This window comes from Cryptotermes secundus, unplaced genomic scaffold (genome assembly GCF_002891405.2).
Source record: "Cryptotermes secundus unplaced genomic scaffold, Csec_1.0 scaffold846, whole genome shotgun sequence".
In the NCBI taxonomy this organism is placed as follows: domain Eukaryota; kingdom Metazoa; phylum Arthropoda; class Insecta; order Blattodea; family Kalotermitidae; genus Cryptotermes; species Cryptotermes secundus.
Window position 1 is genome coordinate 418,610 of NW_019739228.1, and position 18,960 is coordinate 437,569.

At 43.4% G+C, this 18,960-nt stretch overlaps 1 protein-coding gene across 3 annotated transcripts in view; it reads left to right on the forward strand.

The window, feature by feature from the left end:
* Window positions 1-18,960, forward strand: part of LOC111871788 (UDP-N-acetylglucosamine--peptide N-acetylglucosaminyltransferase 110 kDa subunit) — a 163,298-nt gene that overhangs the window by 127,316 nt on the left and 17,022 nt on the right. For 2 of the 3 annotated variants that reach the window (XM_023865121.2, XM_023865123.2), the window contains exons 2-5: window positions 13,958-14,372; window positions 15,457-15,546; window positions 15,986-16,333; window positions 17,217-17,370. In XM_023865121.2, the coding sequence (XP_023720889.1) occupies window positions 14,227-14,372; window positions 15,457-15,546; window positions 15,986-16,333; window positions 17,217-17,370 (738 nt within the window). In that variant the 5' untranslated portion in view covers window positions 13,958-14,226. The remainder of the gene's footprint in view (window positions 1-13,957; window positions 14,373-15,456; window positions 15,547-15,985; window positions 16,334-17,216; window positions 17,371-18,960) is intronic. The other variant, XM_023865120.2, reaches the window with a different exon arrangement.

The window sequence follows — 18,960 nt, forward strand, 5'->3', positions numbered from 1 at the left end:
AATTAACGGACGTTTCCCGCCCAACAGCAGTCTCTAATACCTCTGGTAGATGGGGGAAGCATTATAGATACCTCAGCTAGTAGAGCCGGTCTCGCTGGCTGGGCGGGACTGATGGTAAGCACCAGTACCGGTAGGATATAGAGACTGGTAGAAATCATAGAGGGAAGCACAATGGACCAGTACAGGTCTAAGTGCATGGGGAAACCCACCCTCTCCAATAACTAACTAACTAATCCCCTATACGCCTTCATGGCATGGTGTTTAAACCCTGTACATAAGTATTGTTACTTGCAAATCTTTGTACCCTAACTTCGATGTGTGATTAGGAATCCTGCTTTGTTGTCGAAAGATCCCGGCTTCGAATTTGAAGAGGTGTGAGTGGGTCCCTCATCATTGAGATATTTATTGAAAATAAACCACGATCTTGTTCCACGTATTTTCTAATTCACAAATATTTGTTCCCGCCCACTCTCGTTTTTCTGACGCAGATTGCGAAAACAGTTTACCCTGCCATTAAGTTACTTACACAAATGCCCCGTACGAGCAGACGGCCGCTATTGGAAGGTTTGAAATAGGTCACCTGAAAAGCAGTTGAGGTGATATTAGAAATGGTCAGGGAGACGTCTCCATCGTAAAGCTCCTTTCTTCTGTAGTCTGCTGGGTTATTAGTTCGCTGGGCTGGCGAACTGGCTGACTGTATTTTCTTCTTTTGGGCTAAATAACATAAAAACCATGAGTTACTTACGAGTAGCGCAAACCTTCGCGTGATTAACACTGGGACCATTGGTGACTCCGCTACTGTTGTCGGGGCAGGTGTTCCTGTGTTTGGGTTCTGCTATGCTATAAGTAAGTAAGACAGGCCGCCCCATAGCTCAAGCGGTTAGTCACTGGCTTCCCATCGCGGCGTCCCGGGTTCGATCCCGGGTCTGATCAAGTGGGATTTGTGGTGGCCAAAGTGGCGCTGGGGCAAGTTTTCTCCGAGTACTTCGGTTTCCCCTGCCAGTCTTCACTCAACCAAATTCTCCATCATCATAATCACCCGAGGCAGGCTAACTAGGCCAATCAGTGGTCGCCGTGCCGAGTGGACCCAGTTGGACTCAGCCCCCCACCAAGCGAATTTTAATTTAATTGGTGACTCCACTACTGTTGTCGCGGCAGCTATCTACCTAATTCCTTGTTCCTGGGTTTGGGTTCTGCTACACTTAAACGCTTCCGCGTATTACGAACTTACCGTCGGTTGCGTATTTTCCCGTTATTTTTCGTTGTAAAAGGTGAAGTGCCGGTCACGGTAGCCGAGCGGTCTAAGGCATGCACTGTCTTCGCTCGCTTGGAAACCGGGATCGTGGGTTCGAATCCCACTCAGGGCATGGATTTTTAGTTTGTGTGTATGCGTTTTTCTGTGTTTGTGTACAGGTAGAGGCCTTGCGACGAGCTGATCACCCGCCCAAGGAGTCCTACCGTATGTGTAAGATCTGGAAAAACCGAAGTGAACGGAGAAGTTCATGGAGGTAGGCCCCACTGGGGCTGTAGTGCCAAGAAAAAAAAGGTAAAGGTGTCCTTGTGCTTAACTAATTAAGCACTACGCCATGAAGGCGTGTTGGGGAATGGATGTATAGACCCACATTTTTCTTGACCTCAGCAATAGCTGGATGTGAGTGGTCAGTTTCACGCCGCGGCCGCTTTACCTCCGGGGAAAGGGCCTCCGGCACCCATTGGATAGGTTGAATAGGCCCCAGAGCCGATCTGGATATTTTTCGTAGTACTTCAGGCAAATGTGGAATGGCGTCTTAAAATAAGTCACATCTTTCCCTTTAATCATCCGCAGTTCCGCAATCCGATGCTGCATGGCTTGTGCGGTCGGTAAATATCTGGAGCAATAATCCTCAAGAAACAGTGTCCGTTTGTGCTGTAAACGTCCGGAACTGCCAAGTACTCGCTAATATAAAGAGAAGCTCATATCATTTCAGCATAGCGGTTTGTGGCTTTTCGACAGTGCAATTTATAAGTAATCACCGAAATACAGAAACAAAGAAAAATACGCATGTTTTCGAAAGTTCAAGTCAGCCATGCCCAACTTCGCTGCGTAATGGTTTTTAAGACATTTTTTAAGAGACTTTTCCATTCAAAGCCCCAGAGGCCGACTGTCCTAACAGATTTTGCTGGTTTCTACCATTTTATGCATATATTGCATGTCTTCATTATCTGAGAAAAACAAGAACTAATCAATTTTTTATCTTTCACACTTTTTCTTGTTGTAACGCCTGCATGACATTTCCTCTAGAAACACTCCCCCCCGGAGATCCAAACAAAACAAAGTTGGGTAGCCGGGATAGCGTAGTATGTGTAGCGACTGGCTGTGGGCTTGGACGACCGAGGGGTCGAAGTTCGAGTCCCGGTAGGGTCAAGAATATTCACATCTCAAACCGGCTCTGGTGTCCACCCAACCTCCCATCCAATGGGCACCGTGGGCTCTTTCCTCGGGGGTAAAGCGGCCGGGGTGTGTGGAGCTGACCACTCTCCTGCAACTAGTGTCGAGGTCAAGAAAATGTGCATCTATACATCCACTCCCCCATACGTCTTCATGGCGTAGTGCGTAGTTAAGCACAGGGATAGCTTTACCTTACCTTTGCCAAACAAAGTTTATGGAGAGCTCTACTACCTTAAAATAGGCCTGCTTCGTTGTGTAACCATCACATCTAGTGCGGAAGAAAGCCACTGGCCGATTCGTGTTAACCGACTGTTGACTGTGGCGTGAAGTTGCCACGGCTATAATTCAGTGTTTATCCGTTCCGTATGCTAAGTGCATCGGATTAACGCATAATCTTCGTCTGCGTATCTCGTTTGAAACTTCGTCGGTCCCATGAAATCTGGTGTTAATGGTCTATAGTAAAATATGTCGGGACATATTAATTATCAGTTATAATTCTCGCTTTTTATATGAAGTCCCAATTATACTTTATCAGAATTTCTTAAAAGCAGCCCTTCTTATAAACATAGTGCTTAAAATGAGATTCCATGAAGAAGCGTTTAATGAATATTTCACGAAATACAATAAGGACATGTAAGATTTGAGGTTTTCACGGCGGTGACTATGAAGAATTCCGTGTTGTGGGATGTGGTGCCGTGTAGATATTTTGTTAGCCGACGTTTCGGAGGAACGTATCGCCTCCATCTTCAGGGTATAAGAAATCCGCAAGCAATGAATTAGCGTGATCAGGTGTCTGTGTCTACAGACACCGCTCGCGGATTTCTTATACCCTGAAGATAGAGGCGATACGTTCCCCGAAACGTCGGCTAACAAAATATCTACAGGGCACCACATCCCAGAAGACGGCATTCTTTACAATAAGGACAGTTTCTGCAGTAATGGTTTCGCTTCGCGACTGTAGATTTTGTATCTGTAGTAAATGAACTTGGAAGTTAAGTGAAGTATTCAGTATAGCAAAGAACCCAGTTTACTTCATTTGGATCACAATTTTCGACTCTTGTGTGATGACCAGTGCAGTAGAGTGGAGTTGTGCAGTAAACGTTTGAGACGACTAACGTATAGCATAAATCAACGGGTCACGAGTAGCACTTTAGTAAAATCGTTTCATAAGCCTGAAAAGTAATTTGAGTGGTTCACCAAATCTGGGCAGGCACCCTGATCCATCTCGATCGGTTGGAAGATATGGATTCAATTCTTTCCGAGACAGAAACCCGTTGCCTCTCAGTTCACACAAATTTGCACTTCATCGCAGACTTGACATTATCAGCTTCGAGGGGTACAAGTAGGGCAAAGAATGGGGCGCAAACCAGTTGAGGCCCTCTACAAGATTTTTGACATTATTAAGAGGGTCCCGCTGAAGGGGTGAGGGTTGTTCCTTTCCAGCCGTCCTCATTCAGATTTCGGTACGATAAACAGCATCCCATTGCAGGCGACTGTACCTATTCCACTGGTATATTTTGAAGTATCAGATTGTCTCTGTATATTACCAGCTGTCTCTCTAGGCGAATGCGGGATCGTATCGTGAAGTAGGCCACAGTCATGATCAACTTTTCTCGTCATTGGACGCCGCATAACTTAATCTCTGCAGTTGATAGGGCACTGTTAATCTAGGGTTTAACTGGAGGCCATGCCATCTTGTGAGATGGGTAAACCAAGCGCATCGCCATTCATTGTAAGGTATTGCAGCTTTGTTGGAGAATACGCAGCCTATGAAAGGTGCTGTTGTAATGAATGCAGAGTGGCTTGAATTATTTGCGATAACCGATGAACCATTTGTACTTGTATAGTGCCGGGGCAAACCTAAATGCCGTCACAGTTAGTAGCACGGCGTTTTCGCACACCAACGATGAACATGATTGGTACCGTAACTTATAAGAAAAGGTAAAGCTAACCCTATATAACAGACCAAGGAGGCCCATAGAGTTGTGAGACGTCGGGGCTTCCACATTTTATAGGCAGTCGGCTCACAGATGGCAATGAGATTGTCAGCCTTACTCGCCGGCCGCCCTCTACCCCACAGGAAGATTCCTGGTACTCATTTCTGTTAGACGGTGAGACGATCCTAGGGCCATAGTGCCGCTGAAAGGATTAGGTCAATTGAAAAATGCAGTGATCTCATCCGGAATCGAACCCGCACCTTCCCGACTTGTAGCATAGTTCCTCCACCAACTGCCCTACCGCGTGGCCCCGCCGTAACTTACGATAGTTTTATCATAACAAGTTTAGATTACTGCTAGTTGATGGTTTCAGTATGAAGTAAAGATCGGCATAGATTAATTTTTATTTAACAGAAAGCAGAAAAGTCTTGTTTTAAATTGTGTCAACAGAGGCGGCCCTTGGTACGCCTGTGCTGTAGCGGCGGTCATGCAAATCCCACGTGAACTGCACTTTGGTGCGCGTGGGTGAATACAGAGTATGAATTCGCAAAAAAAAAAATGTTAGAGGTCCGGTTCGAACAAACCCCTCGCCATCGTTTCGTATTTAAAAAAAAATAATTTCTGTCCAGAAATGTAATTTGAGTAATGTAATTACAGATATTTCACATTTAAAAAAGAATAGGTTCTAATCCTTCGGGATCCTAGAATGTGCCGTACCAACGGCGAATACTTGTGTTGTAGATTATGTGGTTATCGTTTGTGTATATTTTAGTTGCTTTATATTCGTGATATTCACTGTTCGTATGGATCTGTAATTTGTCACTGAAATGTCCGTAGCAAGAGTTCTATCTTCTGATATGTAACGCCGTGTAGTCCGTTGAAAGCCAACCGGCGTTTCGGAGGAACATATCCGGACGGAGAGACATGATCATCTGAAACGTCGGTTGGCTTTCAACGGACTACACAGCGCTATATCCCCAGAAGACAGAACTCTTCATAACCACCGCTGTGAGAACCTCAGATCCTACACAGCGCTATATCCCCAGAAGACAGAACTCTTCATAACCACCGCTGTGAGAACCTCAGATCCTACACAGCGCTATATCCCCAGAAGACAGAACTCTTCATAACCACCGCTGTGAGAACCTCAGATCCTACACAGCGCTATATCCCCAGAAGACAGAACTCTTCATAACCACCGCTGTGAGAACCTCAGATCCTACACAGCGCTATATCCCCAGAAGACAGAACTCTTCATAACCACCGCTGTGAGAACCTCAGATCCTACACAGCGCTATATCCCCAGAAGACAGAACTCTTCATAACCACCGCTGTGAGAACCTCAGATCCTACACAGCGCTATATCCCCAGAAGACAGAACTCTTCATAACCACCGCTGTGAGAACCTCAGATCCTACACAGCGCTATATCCCCAGAAGACAGAACTCTTCATAACCACCGCTGTGAGAACCTCAGATCCTACACCCTACACAGCGCTATATCCCAGAAGATAGTACTCTTCATAACCACCGCTGTGAGAACCTCAGATCCTACACAGCGCTATATCCCCAGAAGACAGAACTCTTCATAACCACCGCTGTGAGAACCTCAAATCCTGCAAGTGCCCATACTGATACAAGCCACCCTATGCTGGAAGGTGTAACAATGTTCGATGTTCGATGTCAACGCTGGGTATTAATCTAATAGAATAGGAGCGGTCCCTTCGTTAATGTTTGTTATGGAGAACTCTTTTGTAATCCAATTTGTTTATGGTGATGTGCCCCAGTTGTCTGCGCTTGTTCCTCAGTGTTTTAGTAATGTTATTCTAGCTGTAATAATGTAATAACCTCTGATGGGAAGATTATCTTTGGTAATGGTGAGTGAATGATTTGGAAGGAGGCTGTTCCAGGATATTGACCCCGACATTAGCTTCTTGATAATGAATAAACCCGAAGAAATGTTAAAGCCGGTGCCTTGGCAGAGAAAGTCAGGCACGCCAGTTTGACGATGTTGCCTAAAAATGAATTCCGTTATTTCTACGTAAACTGTAGGAAGGAGCTTTTCTTCAGTTTTCGCGACTTCGGCCCTCAGACCCTTCTTACATTCAGATTTGATTCTGTAACATTTCTTTAGGCATCAGGCGTGTCGTCGTCTTACAGTGGATCGGTCCATCACAAGGCCTCTGCTCACTCACTCCTGTTTAAACCAGTGGTTCCCAAACTTTTTCAGGCCAACGCCCGCCCCCAGTTCCGTAAAAACTCATCCTCTGTTTCCTCTGCCCTACCCTATAAAAAGTATTCTTCGGAATAGCTGTTTACAGAACCCACTAAGGAAGGTAATAACAATAAAATAAGATACCACATTTACTAACTACTTCGTTGTTAGTAAATTCTCAGTCCGATGGATAAGCTTGAAGCGATTCTAGTTTCCCAGTGTCTGGTACAAAGTTACTCAAACGTAAATAAGCTCAGAGGGGTCCGCCCCCTTTGGATCTTAGCGCCCCCAGGGGGCGGTACAACCCATTTGGAGAACCACTGCTTTAAATAAACGTTCTCCCACGTCTTTGAATATAAATCTGTTGTTACAATTAATGATCTTTATAAATAATTCCATGATAGTTCGACCTTTTCTAGAATTTTAAATTAGCAACCCAACTTACGGAGCCGGGATAGCTCAGTCGGTATAGCGACTGGCTACGGGCTGGACGACCTAGGGGTGGGAGTTCGCGTCCCGACGGAGGCAAGAATTTTCTGTTCTCCACGTCTCTGTGGTCCACCGAATCTCCTATCCAATAGGTATCGGGCTCTTTCCCCATCGGTAAAGCGGCCGGGGCGTGAAGCTGTCCACTCGCTTCCAACTAGTGCCAAGGTCAGAATGTGGATCTGTACATCCACTTCCCCATACGCCTTCATGGCGTAGTGCTTAATTAGAAGCACGGGGACAACTTTACCTTTACCCGACTTGCAGTTTTGTTGCAACCTAAAGTAGTGTGTTCGGCCACTTCAGCTTTCCGCACAACCAGGTCATCCTCTTGGTCCTTTCAGTTTCACACTTCGCAGTTTTTCTTCGTTCCTACCACATTCAGCATATTTCGCTTCGTTCGATTTTATTGTCATACTAAATTGAAACTCCCCCCCTTAACTTATCTAACCGCACTTTCTTGATTGCGTGATTATATAGCGTGGAATAGGAGGATAGTTATGATAGGCTTATGCATATAGGGAAGAGAGTGGCCTGTTTAGGATACTGTCAGTTGCCTTCCTTACGGAGACTGATTGAAATCTCCAAGAACTTGTGCCATTATAGCCAGGCTCCGGACTGAAAAACAAACCATACATCACCCAGATATGGAGCACTAGCCACTCACTCGCGACCTTCATATGGAACTACTTATACCATGTTTTGTTAGTTGATTAGTAAAGGATAACGGGCAAACAAACACTTGGCAAGCTTTAAGCGGCAAGTAAATAAACAAAAAACAAACTCCGTGGTTTTAGTCCGCAGGCGAACTATACCGACCGAGGTACTGCCGCTTGTCGGCGAAGTTAGTGCGAACTTTAGCGGATAGAGTGTGTCGCGTGGTCAGCACAACGAATTCCCATGGCCGTTAATCTCGGTTTTCTAGACCGGAGCCGCTATTTCCTTCAAATAGCTCCTCAGTTATCCTCACGAGGCTGAGTGGACCCCGTTCCAAACCCACTACTTCTCAGAAAATTTGGTAGCTACGGGAATCGAAGCCGGACCTCTGGATATGTTGCCAGGAACTCTGACCACTAGACCACAGGGATGCACTAAAATTATCTCCAGCGATCAACCGCCAGGCTTCGCGGTGACTGTATCGGCGACGTGTCGTTCCCCTGATCGACTCTGATGTTCGAGACAGCCAGTCTCCGAAACGTTGAAGTGTATATGTTTCTTTTGGTCGTATTGTTTCCATTTTCTCTTCACAGTTCATCTCCGAAACCGGTGACATTGCTTTGATGATATTTGGTATTTGAGTTTGCACTAAAATTTGTTGATCGAATGGAAATTTTAGTCTAAATCGGTGCAGTATAACCTTCCTCGTTATACGAGGCCGAAATCAGTCTAACGATTTTCTGTTTTTAAAAAACGCCTCATCCTAAACATTTCCCATTACATGAAATATAGATGTTATTAAGTTGTGTAACTTTTATAAGAGAGACGAAATCACAGGAGGTTGGAGAAAACTGCATAATGAGGAGCTTCATAACTTGTACTCTTCTCCAAGTATAATTAGAGTGATCAAGTCGAGGAGGATGAGGTGGGCAGGTCATGTAGCACGAATGGGGGAGACGAGGAATGCGTATAGGATATTCGTGGGAAAGTCAGAAGGAAGGAGACCACAGGGAAGACCAAGGCGTAGGTGGGTGGACAGTATTAGAATGGATCTTAGAGAGATAGGATGGGATGGGATGGATTGGATAGATCTGGCTCAGGATAGGGACCAGTGGAGGGCTCTTGTGAACACGGTGATGAACCTTCGGGTTCCATAAAATGCTGGGAAATTCTAGAGTAGCTGCAGAATTGGCGGCTCCTCCAGAAGGGCTCAGCTCCATGAGTAAGTAAGTAAACTTTTATATGAAGCTGTTTTGGATGCGATTAATGTTTAATGTAAACATTAATTATTTATAACTGTTGTATAGCGATTCGCTTTGTATTATTTCTCGTAGATTTGTATCTGCATTTGGTGCTGAAGGTTAAGAAGAACTGCAGCTATACCTCCACAAGAAGGCCCAGTCTCATAATGGGCTGTATTCGGGTCTCGTAAATTGCTGATGACCCTCACCAGCACATTTATTCTTGGTTCCGAGCCCCGTGGGTCTACTACTGTCTCTCTTTCTCTCTGTAGTGACAGTTCTTCCTATGCCATTGGAGTACACGTTTTCCTCCCGTGTCATTCTATTGGCTCTTTTCACTTCTCTTACAAGAAGTTCGGGTTCGAGCCATACTGAAGTGTCGTATCGAGAACGCATAACGAAAGAAGTTAATTTCGATGTTCACAGCTCTAATCTGTGTAAGTGAAAAGCGAATTTTCTAACCATCAGCAATATGTACATCCTAACAAAATTCTAGTTTGCTGTCCATGTTTTGTAAATAATCCAGTTTATAATGGCAAGTCATTGGGCCTGTCTCCTCTAGTAACTTACGAATCAGTTTACTGATTTTCATGAAACTTTTTGTGAATATGGTGCCATTAGCGACCACCTTCCAGTTTTGTACATTTTACTCGTGTGAACTTCTGAGATGAGAGAGAGGTACTACTGCCACTTAATGCAGGGGTCCCGAAATTTGATGTAATATATCTTAACTTGGAGTCGTGATAGCTCAGTCGGTATAGTGACGCGCTATGGCTAGACGGCCGGGGTTTGATTTCCAGCGGGACAAGATTTTCTCTCTTCTCCATACCTTCCAGACCGGCTCTGGGGCCCACCCAGCCTCCTGACCAGTGGCTATCGGGGATAAAGCGGCCGGGCCGTGAATGTCACCATATAATGCCGAGGTCAAGAATGGTGGATCTATATCTCCACCCCCCCCCATGTGTCTTCATGACATAGTGCTTAATTAAACACGGGGACGACTTTACCTTATATCTCTTAATCTTTTTGCAGAATATGAAACATTACGGCAACTCGAAATATGTATATAGCTTGCAATTTGATGGCAGTAAGTAATGGATCATTAGTGTTATTCATGTGAAGTGTAGTATGAAGTTGGTAAACGCACCTGGTAATGATGAATGTAACATTTTAAACATTTCGAACGTGATTTCTACTGCGCGAACTTCGAGGTCGTGGCCAGCGCAGTGTAATACGTAGTGGTGGAAACAGTACACAGATACTGATCACGAACTTGTATGATTATTAATTTATAAATACCGCACCCTTCCCATATACATCGAACGGTATGGAGGAAAGTAGGCGCCATAAGCCCTTCCGAGAACTGCTTATAACGAACAAACTAGTGTCCTTGAAAAGCAGCAAAAGCTGTAGACTCATCCAGCATAAACCTGTTGAATTTAAAACGTGGGAAAGTAAGGCTGTCGATAATACGTAAGGTGCTGCCGCCCTAGTATTGATGTCAGTGTTTCTATTGAGAGTGTATCAGTAGATGGCAGGGAAAGTGCTGTAGTGTTTGTGTTCATATCGTCATCTGGATTATAGCTTTCCGGTGAGGGCAAATGTTTTGGAGTGCCTCTGGGGATGTGGTATAAAACGACGATCAACATCATGTCTGTGGTTGGTTTCTGTCCGATGGTAGCCACTGCGCCATCGTGTTTGCATGTGAGCAGGTCTTTCAGAAGTGGTAGGGGAGGTAGAGCTTGACGAGGATACAAGTCATTGGTGCTGGTATGTACACACATCGATGTGCTGGGCTGCTTCTGGTTTCGTCTGTGTGGGAACAATATTTCAAGTGACTGCTGTGTGAATTTTCCCCGGGAGCCGCGCATGGTATATTACTGTATGTGAGATGATACACATCGACGTAAAACAGTGGGAAGCGATAAATATTTAGAATCGCCCAGGTTCATTTACTCAGTGATAGTGTATGTCGTTAATTTTCAAGAGGCAGACTGTACAGCAGGTTGGCTGTGTTGCCTCTGACATAACGAAGGCAGTTTTAATATGCTTCTGTTTGAATCAGAATCGGTGACCATTGCTTTAGATAGCTACCTTTTGCGTACACAATGTATATCCGCTCGATAGTTGAGTCGTAACTTCGCTTTCTAATGCGGGCGTCTGCTCCAGTAGACTTCAGGATTATTTTAGATATGGCTTTTACAAGGTGCTCCATAAATACACTTGCCCACAGGCCACGGGCGAGTTAACGGAAACCAGTAGCAAATACATGTTTAGCCTCACTTTGTATGTCTTCTAGTAAACATTTATTATCACATATGAGGCTCAGAAAACAGTTAAAGGCTATGGGAGAACTTTGGTAAGAGGCTACCAGATGGTTTATTTCAGACCCCTGTCTGTTTATGTGCACGACCTTTCGGGATTTCTCTAGTCCCATCTTCGGATAATTGGTTGTCATTAAATTGAATAAGTTCGATTGTGTTGTTGTCGATTATTGATAGCAGTTGGAATTGACCCCTGAACCTTTGTAATAGGAAATACATTTAGCGTTCTTGTTCGGTACTGAAAAATGTGGAGAGCGTTGACGACCACTGCCGCTATTCGGCGTGTTGAAATGTATCTTGCTAGTTCTAGGACATTAAACTAGGGGTAGCAGTAGAAACAGCCACCGAACCCCCATGCTTGTTAAATTTACTGTAGACAATAGATAATATGAAGCACAACTGTGATGTAATGGGATTCTGTGCTGATACAGGGTATTTTAATAACTTAACGATAAGTATACGACTTATTTCACATATATTTCTTCTTAAATGCAACTTATTATCTACTCACCCTTCTTCCTCTCTACATGTTTCGGTCGTATACGGCCATCGCCGGTGTCTTCTATTTCGCAAACATTGTTGTATGTCAAAATTATGTAAAGCGTGAATCATGTTTTTTTCTAGGTTATCCTCCATATTGTGCGGCTATACGCAGTTACAGATAAGGTCAGTTTATTTTAATCGGGAAAGATCGCGTTCACACGTGATACGTAATTTTGACATAGGTAGAAGACGCGTGATGATGGCCGTATATGGCCGAAACATGTAGGAGGAAGAAGGGTGACTAGAGAATAAGTTGCATTTGAGAAGGATATATGTGTGAAATAAATGATATATTAATGCAACAGGATGCTTAAATACAATAGTATTCTGAGGGCGTAATTAAACACAGGTTTCTAGTGTTACTTCTAATTTTAGGCCGATTGAAAACGGCAGCAGTAGAAGACGAAAAGGTATACCGCAGTTTGTTGTACCCATTTTTTCCTAATTCGTTATTTTAAATTTCCTCATTGGTCATTAATTTATTGCAGACACAACTCTCTTGGGAATATGAGAGCTGATCGCAGTGCGTAAGCAAGTATATTCCTTGCAGTTTGGTAAATATTCATCACATCACGAACTGCTTGGAATAAGAGTTGCAAGTCTTAAAGATATATGTAATTTGTATATTGTGAAGAACGTGGCTGCTTCCAGAGTCAGGATAGGCGTTTCTTCATTGCAACACGGCACGGAACATGTAATTTTTATCCGGATGCCTGCAGATTTCTCTTTCCGATTCCTTATTTCAGCATTGCGAGATAATCTTGGCTCCCCAAAGGATTCTTTGCCTGTAACTCACAGTGTAAGTACGAGAAGAAAAAATGCTGTTGGAAGTCATTCGTCCGTGGCTTTAAACTTTTCGCCTGGCTATATAGGCAACTTCTCCAGCACCGGTGCTTGGCGTGCAAGAATAGCAGGCGCGGAATGAATTTCATGTCTAAGATCATGATCAACAGGCGTTGGCAGCCTGTGAGTCAGGAACATTGCTATGACGTCTGCTTCTCCTGTTCCTTGTCCAGTAGCCACACACAGAAATGTACTGACATAATTACCATGTGCCCGTTTCTTTCTGTTTTGTTTTGTACCGATTGATGGATTTTCCTTAAACTTTGTATGTTCTTCATGTCAGTTGGCACTAAATTTGCCGACAAGCGGCGATCGCTCGGTCAGTATAGTTCGCTTGCGGACTAAAATCACGGAGTTTTTTTTTTGTTCCCCCCCCCCATGTCAGTAGAAGATCATCCCCCTGTTTATTTTTATTTCTAGCACAATAGTACCAGTATTGTAATGCGAATTTATGGGGTAGGGGCAACACTGAGGCCACTTAATATCTTAAAAAATGTGCATTGTGTGTCACCGTACAGTGTTAAGCAACGGGGTGCCATGCAGAATAAATATTTGGCTTACCCTTTGATGGCAGTAACTAATGAACCATTACAGCTAGAGTTGTGAAATTTTGTGTGGAGTTTGGTCATAAACGTACTTGTGAACTCTGTGACTTCAGTATGTTAATAGTCACATATATGCAAATTTTTGCAAGTATATGTGACAAATTAGTGTAATGGCAGTCTGTACTAGTGGAAATTGTGCACATAAGTGGGTTAATTGTGTAATTATTAATTTATAGTTATGTTGGTACAAGTTGAACTATCTGGAGTAATTTAGGCATAATTTCTTTCAAGGACATATATTTTATAAAAATCTACGTCCAACTACACAGATATGGCAAGCAGGAAGGTTCCTGTTCTTACGTAAGAAAGTAAATCAGTGATTTGATTTCAGGGTTCTTTCCACCCCACCACCCCTCCACACACACGCACACACACACACACACACATTTATCATGCGGTTACTATGTGTAAACAGTAAATTTGGATCGAAAAATGCATTAAGTATAATTGGAAGGTCTGTTGCAAAAACATTGGACCTTTCTTTTAAAGTAATCGTGTTACTGCTACAGATATGAGTGAAACATAATGAAGGAATGGCCACATCTTGGACGTGGTTAAAATTCCCATCCCAGAGAAGAAAGTTGCAAAACTGTCATGTTACAGTGTCCTTGGTTTATTTTGTTCGTGCACTGTTTTATGCTGTGCAAGATCATCGATGAATGTTAATTTTTGATTTCAGAATTAAAGTCATTATCACTGCCTTTTAGAAACATTTAGACCATCAAAGAAAGTGGTGAAGTGTGGAAACATGAATGTGAATCATGTTAAGGAATTTGATTGAGGTACAGTGGAGAAACATTCACGTGAGATTAGGTAACGTAAAGTGGAGAAGACAGTCACCAGTGAAATTCAGGGGATCTTCATGCTTGTCAGTCCCCCCAAGACTTTGTGTACAGTGTTAACTTACTGACTGTGAGTGTCTGACATGTCTGGGCGCTCACTGACACGATGGACTACCAATGCATCATTGTATACACAATCATCACCATCCTGCCGCCAAACCGACCTGGTTTGGCCGCCAATACCCAGTGGGAGCCACAGGGCACCGCTGCCCGTGCCTGCTGCTTTGCTTGGATCAAGTGTTGTATCAAGAGGTGTGCATTCTGTGTGCTGTTTCTCCAGTCTTATCGTACATAATTACATTGTATAGAGTCTTCATAGAAAAACCTTTCGCCTACTCAGGAAATTCCCTGCTTTTGTTAAACATGAAAAATCACTGGAGCCCATGACTAAATTCTTTCCTGAGCTAGTTCAGTTAAGCAGTACCACCCCGCCCTGTTTTCTAAGGTCCATTTCAGTAAGCATTCCAAGAAATTGTAATTCTATGTTTATTTGACAATTAAATAGCAGGAATGATGTTATAGTGCAGCAGCTCACAATACTGTTGAATCACATGACCACATGATTCAGCGGTTCTGTGGTGGTGGTGGTGGTGGTAGGAGGTTGGTTAGTCCCCCCCCCCCCCCCNAATGAGATCTTTCATTGTGACCCAAAAATAGTATCCCAAAGTCTCAGAGACAAAAAAAAAGCACAAGTATTAAAACTGAAGGTCAGAGCCATTAAGATCCAAGTTTTTTATAGCAAAGAAATTGGCTAGGGTAGTTTTATTGTTCACTTCTGTTGATTTTGTCTTTTAAAGTTGTTTATGTTAAATAAATGGTAAGGTAAGGTAAGGTAGTGTTCCCTGTAGTTCAGTAATTGAGCACTATGTCATGTAGGTGTATGGGAGACTGGATGTATAGATCCAAGTTTTCTTAACCTCAGCACTAGTTGGAGGTGAGTGGTCAGCTTCACGTCCCGGCTGCTTTCCCCCTGGGAAAAGAGCCCCCAGTACCCATTGGATAGGAGGCTGGTCGGGCCCTAGAACCAATCTGGATGATGAGAAGAGGAAATTCTGGACCATACTGGAACTTAACATCCAACCCCTCTGTTATTCAGCCCGTAGTCAGTCGCTATACCAACTGCGCTATCCCAGCTCCTGTTAAATTGATATTATCAATATAAAGTATATTCTGTCCCTATCAAGAGAACCTACTACTGTTGAGACCATGTTGAAACACTTGAAATATCATAGTATAGAAGTAAATAATGATGAATAATTTTTTATTCATTTAATGTTCCTTCTGTTAATCTCGTGGGATACAGCAGGGTGAGTGATGTGTTTCTTGTTCATTGCAGAGCGGTAGCAGCCTACCTGCGGGCACTCAACCTCAGCCCCAACAATGCTGTCGTGCATGGAAACCTGGCCTGTGTCTACTATGAACAAGGGTAACTAACATTCTTTCACTTCACAACAGTTTTCCTGTAAGAAGGGTATCTTTCCAGAAAGTGATCAAAATGAACAGGAGTCAAGATACAGGGGTGCCTTAAAGTGATTTCCAAATTGTGTTCATCTGAATTTTAGCCTTAAATTTGTAGGATGAACAGAGTCCAGCAATGTTTGATTAATGAATCTTTGTCAGTTATTCTCATTGCTACACAGGATGGAGAAAATGTTACTACTACTGCTACTACTAATGCTGATAATGATACTACTACAATGAATGCCTGTATTTTGAGAAGTACAAGTTTTTACTCAACTTCACTGTGAAATCATTGTCCCAGTTTTTGTTAGACACTCAGTATTATAATAAACATTAATTACAAGTTGTGTATTTTTCTATCCATTTGTTTTTATTCTTACAAAATATTATACATATCTTTATAGACTTATTGACTTGGCTATTGACACGTACCGTCGTGCCATTGAGCTCCAGCCCAACTTCCCAGATGCATACTGCAATTTGGCAAATGCTCTCAAGGAAAAGGGTCAGGTGGTCGAAGCAGAGGAGTGCTACAACACTGCCTTGCGGCTGTGCCCCACACATGCAGATTCTCTCAACAATCTGGCCAACATTAAGCGAGAGCAGGGCTACATTGAAGAAGCAACTCGTCTCTATCTCAAGGCCCTGGAGGTTTTCCCTGAGTTTGCTGCAGCACATTCAAATCTGGCATCTGTACTCCAGCAGCAGGGCAAGCTCAATGAAGCTCTTATGCACTACAAGGAAGCCATCAGGTAAGTTCATTTTTGTGTAGCATTGACCTCCTCATTGTGCCTTAAGAAGAGTGATCCATTTTTCACACAGTGTTGCTCATTTAACTTAAAAGTTGTAGGATTTGAGGTTCTCACAGTGGTGATTGTGATGTCTTCTGGGATATAACACCATATAGTCTATCGTTTACTGGCAACGCGTGCGTTATCGCATTGCGCTGAGTCCATGTTTCCCAACATCCCTAAAGAAGACACCATAGTGATGCTGGTCAGAGGACCAAAGAAGGAAGGGCCATTAAGATTGAACTCCATCCTGACAATACGAACAGAGAAGTGGGGTTTTGTCTCAGCAAGTCGTGGAAGCCTCTCATCTGTTCCCTCAAGAAACCTCCAGGACATGATGCCAGATCCACAAGGCCACGTAGGTCCATGCCTGACTCGCATCATAGCCCCGAAGCTTCTGAGTTAATGCCCCCCCCCCCAACACAATATTCTATACCTGCTGGCCCACCTCCCCAGATCATTCCCCTCTCCTCTCTACTGATTTCCTTGTGCCCCCTCTCCCTTCTCTTCCTGCTCTTATACAGCTCGGTTTGTTCGACTTGACATTAGTCTGTCAGCACCTGCTCACGCTGGTTCCTCGCTCACTCATTTTCTTTTTTCATCTACCCTGAAGATGGAGGTGATACGTTCCTCCAAAACGTCGGTTAACACAACGTCTACACGGCGACAGCCCAGAAGATGGCTTTCTTCTGGAGAAGTTGCTCTCAGCATTTTGAAATGCACAGCAGAGTCTGACTTGGTTCCTGCACCATGAAGCAACAAGGATGGAAATAAAAAGTTCTTACTTCTACTGTGTCCTTTTGCCTCTTGTCATCACGATACTAATGTCCTTTCCTTTTTATAGGATCCAGCCAACATTTGCAGATGCCTATAGCAACATGGGCAATACTCTTAAGGAAATGCAGGACATCCAGGGAGCTCTCCAGTGCTACACTAGAGCCATCCAAATCAACCCAGCATTTGCTGATGCTCACAGCAACTTAGCTTCAATACATAAGGTACTCCATATTACCATTGCTTTTGTCCTTTTATTCTTAATTGTCTTAATTTGCCATGCTTATTTAATTTATAGTTTATGAGCCTGTGCCTAATATTATCGCCAGAGTGTGTTTTTCTGTAGATTGTACAGTGTAGTTAGATACAAAGTGGTTCTAATGATGGTATATAACATTTGGAATTATGGGATTTTTGGACCTTGTCCATCATCCGGTATTCTAGTGTTTGAGGTTAGCTCTTTCTAAAGGACGCAACAGAGCAGGTGTCTCCCCCCAACCTGAGGACAGTTTCTAAAATATTGTGTTCTCTAGTTTTTTAGAATAGTGGATGATGGACATGTCCAAAATCCCAGTGCTTCTGAGCATAGAGTGTATATAAAATACACAACATTTTCATAGCCTGTCCCTTCTAGATGTTTTTGGTCTTGCCCCCTTCCCCTCCCCTTCTCCCTTTCTGTAAAGGTTGCTGTCTTCTGGGATATAGTGCCATATAGTTCGTTGAAAATCAACTGACATTTGGGGGGAACATGTCATATCCATCTTCAGGGTCAAAGAATGAGCCAAGTATGCTTCATGCTGGTTTCTTGCTTGGCTTATTTGCTGACCCTCAAGATGTAGGTGACATGTTCCTCCAAAATTTCTTTTGATTTCCAACAAACTACATGGCATTATATCCCAGAAGATAGAACTCTTCACAGCCACTGCTGCAAGAACCTCAAGTCCTGCATGGTTTGTACATAATTTGTAATGCATGTCATTGTCCCCATATCTTCAGTGGTTGCTAGTATTTTGTATTTTTATGAAATCATCTCCTGTACCCCCTGGGGGTCCAGGAACTTCCAGTTCAGAATTGACCCTCTGCAGGAGAGTATGAAAGTTATAAAAGCAGAACCTGTCTTCCTGCCTTAAATGTTTTTAAGAGAACATATTGTCACCTGTTCGGAATCCAGGAGTCACTACCATAGTAACGCTAGAACAGACCGTTGCATAGGTAGCAACAGTAGCGGTATTGTAGCCCCAACAGTTGGCCGTTGCCTAGGAAGTAACAATAGCGATACTGTAATTGTAACAGTGAGCATTGCATAGAGATGAGTTTCCACAGTTATAACAAAGGCTCGTTTGCATAGCAGCGACTGAGGTTATAAAAAGGGTTGAATGCATTCGCCAAGTCAGTCTTTGGATAGATGCCGAAGGATACAGAAGTCAGTGTGGAATTAGTAGCTGAAGAAGAGAGTCTTCAGGAAGCTGCCACTGAAGATAGTTGGAGCTACAGAAGTATTGGCCGAGATATTGTGGAAGCAGTAATTGTAATACTGCAAGTGCTAATGGTTGGAAAGTGTGTAAGTGTGAGTGTCCAATAAAGATTTGCTGAATCTGAGACTCGCATATATTTATTTGTCGCATGACACACCCAACACATGACAATATTATCTACGATGGCGTACCCAAAAGAAACCGAACTAATTTTTTTGTGAGCAGAGCTTTTGTAGTACCGTGTTTTGCCGCTATGCGCGCATAGAGCTAACATTCCTGAGTCGATAAGCCGACTACCGTTGCTTCAGAAGGTAAGGACTAGTTTCGGCAGAATTTATA